The sequence below is a fragment of the Theobroma cacao genome, chromosome 2, assembly GCF_053813885.1.
Source record: "Theobroma cacao isolate CCN51 chromosome 2, ASM5381388v1, whole genome shotgun sequence".
In the NCBI taxonomy this organism is placed as follows: domain Eukaryota; kingdom Viridiplantae; phylum Streptophyta; class Magnoliopsida; order Malvales; family Malvaceae; genus Theobroma; species Theobroma cacao.
This window is the reverse complement of record NC_142640.1, coordinates 47,474,785-47,493,286: the sequence shown is the minus strand read 5'-3', so window position 1 is coordinate 47,493,286 and position 18,502 is coordinate 47,474,785. Positions and strand designations below refer to the sequence as shown.

Here is an 18,502-nt window from a genome sequence, read left to right as displayed (position 1 = left end):
TTTTTATTCATGCGAGAAATCTTTGATATATGTCTATTCTTTTGTGAAGTAAAAAAAAGTAAAAATCTTTCCCTCCAAAGAATCAAAACTATTTGAAATATTTAGAAGTTTTGACTTTTATTTTTCTGTTGTAACGAGGAATTAGAAAAGAAACTATATGTATTTTTTTCAAAAAAAACATCAATAATGGTTTCATTGTTTGGATTTAATTACAAAATACTACCTTTTTGTGGTAGCAGTGCGAGTTAGCTCATCGCCGGACAGACCCTGCCACGACTACCCTGCATATAAAGAAAAAGTTATCAAAACTCCATTTGGTTGCTAATAAGATCAAGCACAAACCCCAGAGGACAGGGGCCATGATCATCCCACAGCAACTAAATTTCCTCTAATTATACTAACAGCCCACTATGTTAAGAACCAAATGATAAAGAGAGCACCTGCTTATGCCGACTCTGTAGCCATCCATGTACTTCAGAGCCTTTACTTTCAAAACACAGTCATGTGCATTGACACGTATGAGAAAAACCCATACCCAAAAAGCCCATTTATTACGGCAGCCAGCATTCAGCTTCCCAAAGAAGTGCCGCACCAATTTCAAATTACGGTAAAAACCGAACGTAGCAAACGTAGCCATTAACACCAAATTAAACACCTTATTTTATACTACAAAAATCATCAAAAAAAAAATAATTCAAAACGTTACTGAAATATAGAATTTCGGTGACCCAAAGTTGGGTCGTCAAATTCGTTAAAATTAAGTTTTCAATTAACTTCAAAAATTTATATTTTTTTAACCATAAAACCAAACAAAATGTTACAAAAACTATTGAAAATATCTTTTCAAAACCTTCTTATTAATATCATCATGTAATAGAAACAATACTAGATTTAAACGGAAGTTAAATAAATATAAATTAAAGTTAAAGCCTGATCATATTTTAATCAAAAATTTCTCGAATACTTTTCTCTTTTCTTTATCATTTTACTTCCTCTCATTCTTCTAATTGTCTTTCTCTTAAGCCTGTTGATATAAAATAAAGTTGACTTCTATTGATTTTTTTTTTCAATTGATTGCTTTTCTTTTTAAAACATGATAAGATAAACTAATTGATTTTTTTTAAACATGATAATGTAATCTGACACCAACTAAAATATATCTACTCTATTTTAAAATGTCATTTCTTTTTTTTCTCTCTTTTTATTAATTACATGACTTTAATACCATTTGTAACGATCCAATCACTGGCCCAATAATTTTCCATATCTAAATCACGTGGTTTTTAAAAACTTAAACTCAAGTTGTTAGTAGTGATGGACTTAAATTGTTATATAAATCTTAATAATCACATTCATATCTGATGTGGGATATCACAATCGATCGATGCTCCCATCTCAAATCTGATGCTTTCTTCCTTAAAAAGCACCGATAAGTAATTTTTAAAATTAATAAAAAGTAAAATTATTATTTCAATATAATAACGTTATCAAATTAATGAAAATACTAACAGTTGATTAATAGTTGGACCTATATATCCAATAGAAGATATTTTTTGAAATAAAATATTCTTTTAAAAATTAATAAATCTGTTAAAATTTTAATTGAAACTTAAAAAATGAAAATATTTTACCGAAAATTTTATTGATGTATTGGGCTGACTTTTCTCTAATTGCTTCTCCAATCTTACTGTGTGGCGTCTGCATTACGGTCAGACCACAAGTCAATGTGGCGTTACGTGGCGGAAGCAGCACTTTCGTTTTCTGTTATGTGTTATATGTTTGAGGTATGGACCATTTGGTGGAACTGACACAATTTGCACGGTATTGCCGTATTACAGACTTCCCAAATCAGCTCAAAGCTCAACACCATTTTAGCTTTTGACCCAATTGTAGGCCCTTCATCCGAAGAAAAAACAATTTAATTTGGGTTAGACTGCCTTCACCGAAGAAAGAAAGATTGCGAATATTGGACGGCTCAGAAAATTAGAGGCTTATCATATTTATATGCATATATGGGTGCTGTGAAACATAATAGCCTAAACAGCATTATATGTACTTTCGCTTTGGGGGCATAAGTTCCTAGAGGAAAACATATGGTTGGCCACATAATATGGCTAAAATGCTAATCAAACCTCCATTTTCTCTCATTCTTTGCTGCTTCCTCTTGGCATCACTCCTCTTCATCCGGCATGGAGTAGTCGCTCGTAGATTACTGGAGATTCAAGGTTATTTAATTTCTCTTCGTCTACTAATTTTTCTAACTATAGTCTATACATCGAATTTTGTAGCGAAATCTCAACATTTTTGCATGTATTTGATAGTCGGGTTTGTTTTCAGTTTATATATATATCCCCGTGTTTGAAATTGCAGAAAATGACAATGGAACAAGCAGAGTGGGAATAAAAAAAAGTAAGCCAACAACAGCACCATCTTGGGTTGGCCAGAATAATCCTCCAAGCTCACAAAGCCATGGACTTAAAGCAAGTCAGGCAACATCTCACTTTGTCAGTTATGAAGCTGTTCGAAGCCGCAAGAATCTCACGGTTATAGGTTGCCGGCCTTATAATCGTGATTGCCATCGTAGTCCTTAGTAAAGCACGCAAAAGAAAAGCTCAATGAAAAATCTCTAGCGGTTCTTTGGAATAAAATTTTCGAGAGGGTATTATCTACTTTGTTAGTGATGTTATCATTTGCTTGGGAAAATTTAAATTAAAGATTCACACCTTGATATCTGTCGTGCAAATTTTTATTCATGCGAGAAATCTTTGGTATATGTCCATTCTTTTGTGAAAAAGAAAATGTAAAAATCTTTCTCTCCGAAGAATCAAAGCTATCTGAAATATTTGGAAGTTTGACTTTTATTTTTCTGTTGTAACGAGGAATTAGAAAAGAAACTATATGTATTTTTCAAAAAAAGCATCAATAATGACTTCATTGCTTTGAGTTAATTACAAAATACTACCCTTTTGTGATAGCAGTGCGAGTTAGCTCAATGCAGGACAGACCCCTGCTACGACTACCCTGCATATAAAGAAAAAGATATCAAAACTCCATTTGGTTGCTAATAAGATCAAGCGCAAAACCCAGGGAACAGGGGCCTGCTCCCATACAAAAAAAAAAAAACTGAAGACTGACCATGATCATCCCACTGCAACTAAATTTCCTCTAATTTTACGAACCGCCCACTATGTTAAGAACCAACTGATAAAGAGAGCACCTGCTTGTGCCGACACTGTAGCCATCCATGAACTCCAGAGCCTCTACTTTCAAAAGACAGCCATGTGCATTGAGACATATGAGAAGAACCCATACCCAAAAAGCCTATTTATTACGGCAACCAGCATTCAGCTTCCCAGTTACAGTCGAAAGAAGTGCCGCAACAATTTCAAATTACGGTAAAAACAGAACGTGAAACCCTGAAAGCACCTCACAAGCATCAGGAAAGGAAGCCCTTTTTCCAAACCTGGCCACCAGGAAGCTGCTGCCCAGTCTCGGTCTTAACCCGCAAACCAAGAAAACTATATGTGCTTTGCCAATGTTCGAATCATGTATCTAAACCTTTTGTTTGAAACAGTTGTAATTACTTAGCCCTTTTATCTTAACAATAGAAAAGGGTAGCAGTACTTGAAGACCTCTGCTGTTAAATCCAGTGCTGCACTCATCATGAGTTACCCCCAACCCCAAGTAATACTTCAGCAGTCAACATTTGAAATTTTATTATAAAAATTTCAATTTCAAATCCCAAGATAATAGGGATGAAATTTATGAGATTTTAGTTTACACAAACTCAATTGTCAAGTTTCAAAACTTCATTATCAATGTATAATAATATAAGTTAATATACAATATGAGTTAGTCCTATTATTTATAAGATACTCGTTATATATTATTTTCTTTCTCAAGGTCGCTTTTTTTTTTTTCCAATAGCAATAAATTGACCACACTTTTCTCTTTAATTATTCTGTTAAAGTTGACATAATATCTATATTTTAAACTACATGACACGCCATGTGTTATTTTCTTAACATTCCATGCTAAAAACTCAATTATTAATAAAATAATCAGCAACTTGCAAATCAGTAAGAACATACACTAGTTCTGTCACCCCTGCTAATACTTTTAGCAAATAAAATGGTAATCCATTTTGTAAATAATAGATTTTGACATGTATGGATGACAGACTAATTATTATAGTACGAATTTACAGCACTAATATGGTTTATTCCAGAATCTATCAACAAGGATTTCAACCATATGATATCACAACATGTGAATGTAGTAGAACAATACTCTCTTTCTGTTGAGCTGCGTGTCACTAGCACCTGCTTTTAAAATTTTCAACTTACTAATGAATTGTCAGTAAATATACTAAAATCTGTAATAGATTTTCTTATATCAGGGTTTCCTACCCGATCATTATCAAATAAGTTGTTAAGACATAAGTTTGATTCTGCCTTCATCAAAGTCTCTTGTCCAAGTGCTGTCTTCAAATACTTCAAGACCTATGTGCTGCCATTAAATGCACATGCCCAGGCTTATCTATGTATTTGTGATAAGACCTGAACAACATAAGCTATATCTAACCTGGTAAAGCAGCTTGTATAAAATAAAAATGTATATCTCCTTGAAGCAGTAGCATGGAAGAAACGTAATTAATCCCACGTCTCACTTCTCCTCAGTTTCTTTACTAATCATTTTTGTTTTTAATTTTGTCATATGCGCTTTTGATCTTCACTTACCATCCAATTTATACATTGAAATGATAATGGCACCTTCAATTTGAACAGGTAGCAGCATCCATGGCAACGAGGTCGACTGGACCGTATCAGCTGGCACCAAAATAACACCAGGACCATGCAGTCATAGAATACGCATTAGCAGAAAAGACCATTGTTGGCGCTGCAATGCGTGCCATAGGAAAATATCAGATGGTGAAGCTGTTTGCCCGCCCAAACCGCCTTTCGATCTTGCGATTCCATAACTCGACATACTTTGATGGTTACCTCTCTAGTTGTTTAAATGAACCGTGCACTTGTTTTCAATAATGGTACGTTTGGTTGGCGGAATAAATAGAAATATAATAGAATAATTATTATATGAAAATAGAATGAGGTGGGAATAGAATAGAATAGTTATTATTTAATTTGGTATGACAAAGGGAATAAAATAGGAATAATTATTATGACTTATTGTAGTGTTTGGTTTATAACAATAATTTTGAAATAAGAAATGAATAAAAAATAAAAAAACAAAAACATCATTTATTATTTATATGACATTTTATTTTTATTAGATTTTTTAAATATTAATAATCTAGAATTTAATTAAAATATTAATAATTAATCATTTAAATATTAACATTTATTTAATTTAAATATCATTATGATTAATTTTTATTTTATTTTATTTTTAAAATATTAATAATTGATAATTTATTTAAAATATTAATAATTGATAATTTCAATATTAATATTTATTTATATTTTAAAATATTAGTATTTTATTTAATTTAAATATTATGATGATCAATTATTTTATTTTATTTTATTTTTGAAAATTAATAATTGATTATTTATTTAAAATATTAATAATAGATAATTTAAATATTAATATTTTATTTAATTTAAATATTATTATGATTAATTTTTTATTTTATTTTTTAAATATTAATAATTAGTAATTTATTTAAAATATTAATAATTGATGATTTAATTATTAATATTATTTATCTAATTTAAATGATATTATGTTTATTTATTTTTAATTTATTTTTTTTAAATAGGAATAATTTATAATTTATTTTATTAATAATTGATAATTTAAATATTAATATTTTATTTATAATTTAATATTAATATTTTATTAAAAGTTGGAATCAAGTGAGAGAAAGAGGAGAGAGAGAAAAATAATATTTTACACTAATAAAGTTGTAAATTTTTAAACTTATAAAGGGTATTTTTATCTTTATTAATTTTTGAATTTATTCTTCAATCATGAATAGCTAATACCATGAGAGAGAATGGTATTAGCTATTCCTTGATTTTGAAAGATTTTGAAGAATAACCATTCCTATAGAATGACTATTCATTGGATCATTTTTCAACCAAACAAAATAACCAAAATTCCTTGAGAATAAAAGGAAAATCTCCTTGAGAATAAAAGGAAAATCGCTTAACCATTCCCCCAACCAAACATACTATAATAGAAAGGACCAAATGATTTATTGTTTGAGTGTGTAAAGTTTATAGCTTTTTGAAAGGCTGCCTATAAAATGGGACATCCAAAATAAAAACTATGTATGCAGAGCAGACTGTTCCAGTTATAGCTATCTCTTTCTGACATTTAGAAGCTCAATAACAACGCGTTTACGACAAAATTTATAAAAATCAAGGCATATCGACCCCTTTCCAAATGTTCCGAAGTCTCCAGAGAAAATGAGATTTACACCTTTGACTCCATCCCCTTGTAAAGATCTATACAAACAGATGGGGATGACGTTCCTGTCGTAGTATACAAATACTGAAATTCTAATCGAGTTAAAATTGAAGTTGGTTAGAAATGATTGCCAGAACTTGCTTAAGATGCGGTCAAGAATCCTCAAAAATCCAAGCAAACCATGCAGTAGTTCTTGTCAGCAGAAAAGCACCAGCAGGATGGGAAAAATTGCTGGTAAAGTCCAACCGCATATATTTTTCTGTTTCGATTTGTCTGCTTTCTGAAGAGGGTGGAGCTGCCACTATGAGTCTGAGATGGGTTTGGCTATGAAGAACTTGGCTACAGCTTGATAGAGATTTTCTTCCTCAAAGGGCTTTGAGACATATCCATCCATCCCACATTTCAGGCACTCATCATAGGTAGCATGAATTACATCAGCTGTCATGGCTAATATTGGCACATGCCACTCACCCTTTCTGGCAGACCCTTCATCTAAGCCTCCATTCATCTGTTCATTTGCCTGGCTCTCCATCTTTCGAATCCTTCGGGTTGCCTCAAACCTGAAATAGAGGTTCATGATATTAGATTCCCATCATTATCTTCTTTATACAACGATTAATTCAAATTTATTTGTCTCAGATGTAAAGGAGATTTATCTGACAGAAAATCTGTAATCAGAAAGGAACCGTGGACAGCATTTGAAGAAAGTAAAATAATGATTATCAACTTGTATTGAAATGAGAAAACCTTGCTAGAGATGCTGCTTAACAAAGAAATTGGAATGGTAAATCGTTCCTACTAAACGCTATTAAGCAATAAGAAAACTAATTTGAATCCCCGCTGAACACAATAAAGACCATTTTAGTTAAAGGAGATGTCCAAACACCATCTGTGTTATTGTAGAATGGAAAAGGAAGCTGGAATAGAGAACGGCAGAATGTGCCCAAGGATTGGATTGGTGTATTCAGATTTTCAAGAAGTGCCAGACTGTTTTGAACTGTTTGGTAGTCATACCATTGACTAGTGACATCATTTTGAGAAAAATTTGGTTAAAGAGGAGAGGAAGCCTTAAGGGAGAGGAAAGATTTTGGTGAACGAATGAAGTGTTACAGTAATGAAATCATGTGAAAAAAAGAGTCATCATGCATAACTTGTGGTCAGATGTTGGTTCACAGAGGGCTATCTTCATTCAAGGAGATATGTCTCTCCATAGGAATGCATATTTCTAACTGCCATAGTAGGAAAGATCATGAATTCTGACATGCATTCAAACACACCACAATATTCTAATGTGGCCAGCAAGCCAAGACTAGAGGCAGTAATACAACATTTGGTGACATGCACCCACTCTCAGCTTAAAATATTTCACTTGTTGAGTACGTGGATTTGCACAGATGCGATGAATGACAACATAGAACAGTCATATGCGAAAGAAATACCAGCAAATAGAACTTCATTAAGTGCAAAGGGGCATTAAGCAACTTCCAATAGTTAAGTTTTAAAAATGTTCAATGCTTCATGAAGTACAAAGTTGCTACAACGATTGAAACAGTAAATAATGTCGTGTAAACCTCAAATATTATATCTAAAAATAAAAGTTGGCCAAATAGTTCAAGGAAAAGGTATCCTATGTCTATCAAACTTTCTCATAATAGCCCTTCAACTTGCTTCATCTATTATTTTCTCAAACTACCTGTTTTCCTGAGACCATTCTTCATTAGCATCAATGTTCACAACCAGAAATTGCAACTTCATAAGGTTCAACTCCACCCAGTTGTAATTAAATTTAAGCTCTATTCTTAACTAATATGGGTTGTCTACCCTGCTCTCTAACAAGTGATTTCCTTTCCATAAAGCACTACCTTTCCTTAGCGCAGACTACTCACAGAAATCTGCTTCACAAGGATTTTCTACAGTTATCTTTCATCAAGGCTTTGGTTGTCATTATGTCCTCTGAGATTCAAAGTTACTGCTTGATGTCATGTGTAATCTGACGAGATAGGATGTGTGCTTGATGTCATTGTTCCTATTTGTATAGTATATCTCTTGGTCTAAGGTAGATCTACAATGGTCATCAGGTATCATTAGCCATAGGATGTGTGCATACGTGTCTAGATGGAAATAAAAACAGATGAATAGGAAAAGAAGCATGGATAAGCACAATGTCATAAGCGAAAATGGTTTACATCTTTTGACCTGCTAACTAAAGTGTTATAAATTATAAATAATTTACCATCCCTTAGAAATCAAAGCAACCCATTAGTATACACTGACATCAGATAATTGCCCACAAATATTCAGCAGAATGACACAACAAAATACCCATAATCATATAATTACCTAATTTAGCATTTTAATAGTGGGAAACTATTCATCCCCATAGATAAACCATTTTTTTCTTTCTTTTTATGTTTCGATTGTCAATTACTCAATGAGTAAGGGACGTACACCATTTTTTTTGAAAGATAAGATGTGGTATACATACCCATCCATTTCTGGCATCTGAATGTCCATGAAGCAAGCATCAAAAGAGTGTGGAAGCTGAAGCAATTTTAGTGCAGCTTTTCCACTTTCAGCACATTCTACAGCAGCTCCAAACTTCTTCAATGCACCAGCAGCAACTCTACGGTTTACCATATTGTCATCAACTACTAGTATTTTCTTTCCACAGAGTAGGCTCTGGAGAACCGAAGATCCATTTGGCATGTCTTTCCCAGCCTGCCTCTTCTTCCCTATCCCCAGCACCTGATGAAGACAAGCAGCCACCATACTTGCCCTCATAGGTTTCATTATTGTAGTATCCGCAAAACCTGCTGCCTTTGCTTTCTCAAGTTCAGCATTTGTAATGTTTGTTGCGAGAAGAGTCATCTTAGGCAACTTAAACACATGTCCATTCTGTTTCCAGTCCATCATGCGGAAGCTCAAGCTACCATCCTCACCAGAAAGCCATGAATCCTTCTCGACAAGAATTATATCTGGCTGGATTTTACTTCTGCAATATTCAGTGAAGTAATTCTACTAAGTTATACATTACAGATTGATAGAGGGAGCATGGTTTTTTTTCTCCCAATGATCTATATTAGTTGGCCTTTTTATAGCAGTTTGATGGTTGGTTTGATTTCTAAAACCATCTCTTACTCTTTTAACATTCATCATCAGCAAAAACAAGTGATTGGCACTGTAACAGTGTCACACTGGGGATCAAGGAGAGCTTTCTCCTTACTAAAATTTTGTTTGACTTCTACAGGATAAAGGGCAACTATATTATTTCCCTAAAACACCACTTTCCCCAGAAACCCACCTCAACCCAGCAAAAAATTAGTGAAAGTTCTTCCCCAACTAAGAAATGTTAGAAATTCAGGATAAGCTTGGGTATAGTCAATAGAATAAACCTCAGTCTCGGGCAGTTAACACAATTGTTAAAACATAACAAATGTAAAAGTTGCTTTCAAGTGAATTGGTAAGGAATCACTAGGCATTAGAAAGGGTTCACCTGAACACTGCTAGAAGTGTTCAAAAGGAGTAATCAGGAGATCTTGTCAATGTGATTAAATTATCAAGCAAATCATGACCATCATGCAAATTCCAAAATGCAAAGCATAATTTTACTGATATTTTCTAGTTTTTTTCCCAAATAATAACAATTATAAGTGGAAATTCAACTTACCCACATGAAGAACCATTTTTTCCACATGCAGAGGCTGCTATCTTGACACTACTTGCAACTTCAACCAGTATACCAAGCCTCTTCAAGTGGTATCTGGTTACAGCAGCTCTAACTGGTTTACCATCAACTACTATTGCTTTCAATCCTCTAAAACCAGAAGGAAGATCTTCAGCATTAGATTTTTTGGCATCACTATATGGAACTTTTCTGCACCTCCCAAAAACAGCAGTGAATGAGAATGTGCTCCCAACTTGTGGCCGGCTAATGAAGCTTATGTGACCACCCATTAGCTCAACCAAACACTTAGTAATGCTCAAGCCTATACCAGTTCCACCATAATTTCTTGAGGTTGAGCTATCTGCCTGCATAAATGGCATGAAAACCCTGTCCTGCGCGATTAAAGGGATCCCAATGCCAGTATCCTCCACAGAAACCATCAAAGTGACATTCTCAGAAGCTTCATCAGCAACTGTCATGTTTATTGAAGCATCATATCGCGATTCTTCATCAGCAACTAAATGCTTGAAGGAATCCCAACTGTTCCGCTCATCAGCTGCTTCATAACCACTTAAGGTTTTAAACTGGCGTGCACCTGATATCAGCAAACCTTCATCTGACCCTCCATTCAAACAAGTTTCACCTTTTGCATCTACCATGGGCTTTGCGTTTTCAGCCAGATGGACTTTAACAAATATGTGTCCTCGTTCGGTGAACTGTCAAACACTCAATTTATTAAATGACTACCAACTTATCACAATGAAAATTCATTAAACTCAATCAATGCAAATTGACAAAGCTACTTTTGGGTTAAGATCAAGAACCTCCATCAATTAAGTAGATAACAATCCAAGCAAAGGGTTATGGAGAAAATTAACTTCTACTACCTAAACAAGTGAGAAAAAGAGTGAAGGTTGAGCAATTCACTTACTTTAACAGAGTTCCCAACAAGATTCGTAATGATCTGTCTGAATCTCCCCGGATCCCCCTTAACCATTGCTGGAACTTTATCAGAAACAAATACTGCCAGCTTCACTTCCCAAACAATTACACCATATTTGGATCATTGAAGTGCATCAGGGACACCACCATTTATTGATGTCAAAACCCACCGAAACAGAGAAAGGAAAAGGGAAAATAGAAGGCACCAAATTAGTTCCAGTATTATAAATCATAAGTTTTTTTTTTTTCAGTCATAGGCATCCCCTATATGCCTATCGCCTATAGGAACTATCTAAAACAGAGAAACATACTGAAAAATGAAGCACTAGGTTTTCTATTACTTTTATCAGGACTTACCTCAACATCTTTGTTTCTAGACTTCTCAGAAAATAAAGAGAGCACGTCATCTAGGATAGATCGAAGGTTAAAGGGGACAGTTTCTAGCTCCAATTTTCCAGCTTCAATTTTTGCCCGGTCAAGCACTTCATTTATCAGTGTTATCAGCGCCTTTCCACAAACTTGAGCAGTCTGAGCATAATCCCTTTGTGTCGAACTTAAATCTGTATCCAAAAGCAAAGCAAGCATCCCTGCAACCAATCAAAAATTCATGAGAACGTTGCAGGATTAAAATCTGTAAATGTCCTTGACCGTCAAATTTACAGAGAAAAACTTAAGGAGAGATCTGGAATATACCAAGGATGCCATTCATGGGGGTCCTAATTTCATGAGAAACTGTTGCCAGAAACTGATGTCAAGAACACAAGTGACACTCGAGTTATAATTAGTTTTAGCTTGGAAAGAGGTGGTGAGCCCTGTGTTGATATATGTAAAATAAAAAAAATATACCTGTGATTTGGCAACATCAGCAGCTTCTGCTCGAACCTTCAGTTCTTGCATTTCATGGAAATCATCTTCAACTTTAACAATGTGTATTGCCGCACCATATAAGATATAGCCAACTAATAAGCAAATCACAAAGAATAAGAATGCGGTGGTTAGCGCTGTCCACGATGTGGGTGCCTTCTGATGATATCTGTTCAGAATGCCAAATAGTAAGTGCTTGCAAAAACAACTCCAGTCATTCCGTCTACCTTGTGAAATAATTAAATGCTGATACACTTACCTACATATCATTTGATGCCTCCTAAATGGATCTCCAAAATCAAGCTTGCTCTCATGCAACAGAGCCAAGTCACCATCTTGATTTTGGTGCCCATACATGATCAGGGGATCTGAAGGGTTAGTAACATCATACACATTCACTAGAATCTCCTGATTTCCAGCAAGTTGTCCAAGAAGATTCTCCACAAGAGACTCCACATCAAAGGCTCCACCAAGGTATCTGTGTTCATTTAGAAGTTTGTACATAAGAAAAAAAAATCTATGATATCCTTAAGCAATGCACTAACTGAAGCAATTTGCCCCAGTTTTTTCCTTCTTCTTTTTTTTTTTTTTGAGAGAAAGAGAGAGAATGTGCCAGGTTTTTCAAGCCATCATAATAACGGCAAGACTAGTTAGCCAGCAAAAAAGGTAGTAGTATTTTTTAAAAAATTAAGATATCTTTTTAATTGCTAAACACAAATTCGTGGAGAATGTAAAAATGCCATATGTCAGGTGTAAATGATGTAACTAGTGGTAAAGGTGCTTATGGTGGCACCAACAGAAGTGCTGGCAACAGTATCAAGTCATAAAGCACCACATTGCTGGTAGTAATCACAATGAAACAGCAATTGTTGTCAGCAGTGGTAGCAAAAATGGTGATGTCAGCATATCCGTAATAGGGAACAAAAGCAGGGACTATCCTAGAAACTTGTCGAGGTGGTAATAAGGGTTGCTTTGAACAATTGTGGAGGTGTTTTCTGATTATCTACTAGAAAAATAACTGTACATTTTCTGCTTAACTGATATACCTTCAAAATAACTAACTTCATCAGCACAAATCACATGAACAAAAGTATAAAATTTTTTTTTTGAAATGTGCATTCTAATACAACTGCAGTTGCAATAGACCACAAACTTTCTCATCATCAACACTCTAACCATCTTGTGTTGCTTTTCAATTTGACAATAAATTTCAAAACCAAGTCAAATATGTTCACTAACTCTAGTAGGAACAAGCTTACAAACAAGATGAAGAACAAAAACAAAATTAAACAAAAACTTGCCGTTCCAATTGGAAAGACAAGCTCTAGAACTTACCCTGCAGTTGCTTCAATGCGCTCTTCCACAGTCGGTGTCGGTGGGAGCTTGGATTTGTACACAGGAAATGTCAAAACAACACCAAGATGATGAGAACCCAATAGCCTAAAGGGGCTTGTTAGGACAGCTTTCCCAGTAGCCCTGGCCCTCAAGATGTTTTCTCTGTCCTCCTGCATATTGCAAGACAGATAATTGCTAGTCCAGTCAAACACTGAACTTAAACATCAGACTAATTTAAAGCTAAAAATTATAAGCTAAATGTAGATGGTCAAGGACATACCTCTCCTGACATCATGTCAAGTGATTCAATGTAAGAAACAGTTTCTTGAGAGAATATCACAGGAGCATATTCATCTCGAATAGGAGAAGGTTCCTTCTCCATTGTCTTTATTGTCCAGCCATGCTGCCTTTCGAATTTCTCCCTCTCTGAATTAATCACTCTTTCGGCATAGGCAACCCCACTAAGCAGCGGCCTCTCAAAAGCGGTACGGGCAGTGTACTCCGCAAAGGTCTCCTGCATTTCTTGCAAAAAACCATAGCCCAAAGTGCACAATCAGAAAAAGCAATAATCCAAGCTACCATTTTTAATTTTGTAAACCTCAGTCAGAAGATGAACAAGAAAAATATTTCATACTTAACAAATAAAAAAAAAGGAAAAATATTTCACCATCTTGGATTTCGAAGAAAACATAAGATCAACTAAACTAAATTTTCTGAAGGTTATTTTTCTTAACAGAATACTAGCAAATGTAAAACTCAAAACTAAATTGAAAATTTCCAAACTTGCCAATTTCCCTCTATTCTCCACAGAAACCATACAGAACTCCCACAATTCCACCAACAAGAAGGACAACAAGATCAAAATTCAGGAACAAGAAGCAAACCTGATCAATAGCAGATGGATTCTTGTAGTAATGAAAAGTGGACACAAGAATGGCCAGGGCATGAACATGGTTAACACTAACACTGAATTGATCCTGCAACATTCTTGCCCTCTGATCACACATGCTGCTCAGTACTTCCTTCCTCCTTACTTTGTTGTCAGCATCCATTTTTTTGTAGATCCAAGTGCTCAGAAAAGCCATCACCATTACCCAAAGCAACAGAAATTTTGGCAACCAAGCCCGGTTTGCCTGTATGAATGTGTACCCCCTCTTGGTCCCCATTTGTTCATTCACTTTGACAGCCACTGAGTGGTGGTGGCTCTGCTGCTGCTTAAGACCCATCAGCAAAAGCACAAGACTATCTCAACTTGTTTCTCTATGTCTTCTTGTTTTTCTTCTTCTTTCTTTGTTACCCACTTCATATCTGAGCTAGAAAAAGCCCCCAAGAAAACATGCATCCGCTATTAATACGGCAACTTTCTTTAAAGTACTGGCAATTTCAACAAACAACCTTTTTCTGAAACAGAAAGAAAAGGGTACCTGCTAAGCTAAAACTCTAAGTTTGTTTATCATTATAGCACTGTTTTGCGTGATTCAATAACCAAGAAGTTTGAAAAACTAATACAAGCTTGAACAAAGAAATGGCCCAAAGAACCAGCTTTTACAATACAAAGACAGAAGAGAAGAGAGAGACCCAGAACTCAAAAAAGAGAAAACTTTTCAATTCTCAGGGACAAGCATGGCTCTCAAAAGATGTAAAACAGCTCTAATTCCAAAGACATCTCATTATCTCTCTCTACAAAAAAAAAATTGGGTTCCTCATTTTTTTTTTCTCTCTTGCCATATAAAAAAATTGGGATTTTCACAGAGATACAACACTAATCATGTTCTCTTCCAAGCGTGAAAGTGTTGTTTTAGTTTAGGACAACCAAGACAAAGAAGAGCACGTTCACTGTTTTTCTACTATATTAAAATCAAATTCTGCAGATTGACCAACAAACACTCACAGCAAAGCACAACAAAGCAAAGGACCCAACCCAAAAAGAAAAAAAAATAATAAAAATAAAAGTGAAAGATCTTTGGAGTAAGAAATGGGGTCATTTTGAAAGGGAGCAACAATGAATACCTGTACACAAGGCAGAACTGGTATACTACATTGAATAATAGTGAAAAACCAAAAAAAAAATACAGTACTAATTATTTTTCCTTGGTCCTATTATTTTATTTTGTTGCAGCAATAGTTTTATACACTTTTTTAATGTTTCCAACTTTCATCTTTGCTTTCAAAGTAAAACTGAATCGAATTTTTAGGATTTTTGCAGATACGCTGTTGTCCCCCTGTAGACATAAACCACATAAACTAACACTTTCTCTCTCCATACATGCTTCACTCTCTCTACTTTCTCTCTCTCCTCCCCTTATCCTTTCTTTCCTTTTCTTTTTCTTTTTCTTTTTCGTTAGTATTAATAATTACAACAACAATGAATTGTTGTAGTCATACGAGTACAATCTTCTCCCCCATACCTTGTCCCCTCTCTTAGTTTTTTTCTCCTTACTTTTCAACTTGATGATAAAGAGATTTTAAGCAGCACTAGTAGCTTTCCTTGACTTCTTAAAAGATATTTCAACTTAATAAATATAGGTGTGAAGTGTTATTAAGGATTATTGTGTCATTTATGTATGAATTCGATAAAATGAGAACGTGATGTGTCATTAAGTCATTACGTATGAATTCTTCCTGTTTTTTTGTCTTTTGAGAAATTGGGTTGGCATGAATTATAAAAAGAAATGAATAAAGTGAATTAAAGAAAGGAAAAAAAAAAGAAATTGGGATGTTAATTATTATTGGGGGAGTAGGGGGATTGACTTAAAAGGTGGACCAAAGGGTGCATTCAACATGTGATTTGATTGCGTTTTTGATTTCTTTGAATAAGAAATTAGGGGGGTTGCTTTTCTGTCTCTCTAGGTGGTCTGTGGAGGAGAGAGAGAGAGAGAGAGAGAGAGAGAAATACTAAGAAAAGAAAAAAGAAATGAAACCAAAAAAGAATATAAAAATGAAAATAAAGAGGTGGGAGGTGGGGGTCTGAAAATCACCATCACATATCTTTGGGATAATGACACCGCGACAAGCCACGGATCTCATTCCCTCCTTCATTGACATCACACCCCTTTCCTTCTTATTTCATTTTCCACTTTGCCCCTTTTTCCCGTTTTAGACTTTCTTTCCAGGTTTCTTCATTTTTTTTTTCTTTTTATCTCAAGAAAATAATAGGGAAAATTGGAAGGAATTAAATAGGTAAAAATACCGAACATCTTTTACAACTTGTTCAGTATCGATCTTTCGTCCATATTTAGCCTACCGTCTAATTACGGTTGAGAAATTCAATCATGTGGAAACGAGTGCTTTTGTTTCTTTTTCATAATTTACCTTGAATCAAGTAAATTTTGGTGGTTTTTTATAAGCATAATATTTAAATAAATTTTAAATAAATTTTTTATTTTTTTATTACGTTCAATCAAGTTTTTTTTATATTTTTATTTTAAATAAAATAATTTTTTATAATTAATTATTGATTAATTAATATTAATAAAAATAACATTTGTTATTTTATATCATATTTTTATATCATGTGATAATATTGATATAACATGTTAACATGTCATAATAAATAACGACGTAACATATTCACGTGACATGATGACATAAACACGTGATATTTTTACATTAACCTCACAAAACATAAAAAATAATAAGTGACGATTTGATTAAAAACGGTTAATAATAAGAACCTATTTAATTTAAATTAAAAATATATAAACTTGATTGAACGTAATAAAAAAATAAATTTTTTTTAATTTTTTTTTAAAAAAAATTAAAATATTATATTTCTTTTATATTATGAAATAATTCTAAGTAAAAGGAAAAAAACAATTAAATAATCCAACAACCACGCACAACGTATCTGTTACATTCAACGGCAAATTAAATGATAAGACTAAAACATGATAAATATAAATGTTTAATTATTCTAAAAAAAATTCTTTTCCGTTCTTGTTAGTTGTACCTAAAACCTATTTTTCCAAAAGAATCATATGTAAAAGATATGCTAAGCTGGCTTTGATTTCACGTGTAGCGAACAAGATTTGATTGTCGATCATGATCATGCTTGGGCCAAAATTCTTAAAACTAATTTATGTTTGATGCATGTCTCATATAGCATGTTCGTTACCTGTATTTTCCTTTATTTATTACTTAGCTCTAGTATTTAATTTGAAGAAAAAGTTGGAATATATTTGTTTGCTTTGTTGGAAAATCTGCCCAAGATGCTAAAGTTTATTACAACAATTAATGACGCATCTAATGTAATAGTTTTACTATATAGTAAATAATATTACAGCACATACCTTGAGCTGATGAATCCGAAGAAGACACAGTTGCTCTGACTCTGTAATTTAAACAAACAAAGGAAAAGCTGGTCCAACGTATTATGCTTCAGCACCTTCATATGAACCCTCATTTATTCTCTCATGAAAGTTCAGAAGATTAAGATGATTGCTAAAAAATTTGTACACATCCGTACATTTAAGGTCACGTTAGAGTTTTATGAATTTTTTCCTCAATTTATAGATTAATGTTTCAAAATTTTAATTATTTATATTTAAAACTTTACCATTTGAAAACATTTGTATTATATATAAATTCTTATTTTAAAATAAATATTCATGCATGTGACAATAAATATTAGTTATAAGAAGATACACATTAATTAGTAAAAATAATACTCTAATTTGTATAGAATTATGGTCAAAAGACCCTTCCAGTCCCTATACTTTTCAATTTTATTCAATTTAATCTTTATACTCAAAATCGAAACAATTTAATCTTATAATTTTGAGAATTACGTCAATTTAGTTCCTCCTCCTAACATCATTCAATTTTACCGTTAAAGGATAACGTCAATGCTAACGTGTCACATTTTGATGACATGCGTTTGATATGATGGTGTGGCATGCCACGTGACACAAGTGACGACATGACAATGCCACATGGCACTATGCGATGACATGACAATCCTAACGTGGCACTTACATGTTGACATGTCAATGCCACATGGTAGGTCAAAAAAATTTTAAAAAAATTATACCATGTCATAGGGATTAAATTGAATAAAAATATATATTATAGTGACTAAATTAAACAAAATTAAAATGTTGAGGGATTAAATTGAAAAAAATTTTGAAAAATATAAATCTTTAAGTAGATTATTGATATGCGTATTGATAAACCAAATATTTAAGTGTAAAAGATTTGTGATGTTAAAAATATATTTTTTTTATTATTTGATTATTTGATTCTAGAAATTATAAATTAATTTAT

The 18,502-nt window shown here is 33.4% G+C and overlaps 1 protein-coding gene across 2 annotated transcripts; it reads right to left on the bottom strand.

Moving 5' to 3' along the window:
• Positions 1-6,319: 6,319 nt before the first annotated feature.
• WOL (CHASE domain containing histidine kinase protein) lies at positions 6,320-15,563 on the bottom strand. 2 transcript variants are annotated; one of them, XM_018116008.2, is made up of 11 exons: positions 14,125-15,563; positions 13,521-13,754; positions 13,241-13,410; positions 12,165-12,383; positions 11,888-12,074; positions 11,735-11,786; positions 11,399-11,628; positions 11,031-11,129; positions 10,103-10,815; positions 8,921-9,427; positions 6,320-6,995 (listed from the first exon to the last, which is right to left on the bottom strand). In XM_018116008.2, exons 1-11 carry the CDS (start codon positions 14,464-14,466, stop codon positions 6,737-6,739), a joined length of 3,012 nt encoding a protein of 1,003 aa, XP_017971497.2. In that variant the 5' UTR covers positions 14,467-15,563; the 3' UTR covers positions 6,320-6,736. The 2 variants fall into 2 exon arrangements, with proteins under 2 accessions (XP_017971497.2, XP_088659484.1); XM_088803358.1 differs by having other exon boundaries at positions 13,521-13,762; positions 14,125-14,256.
• Positions 15,564-18,502: the final 2,939 nt, after the last annotated feature.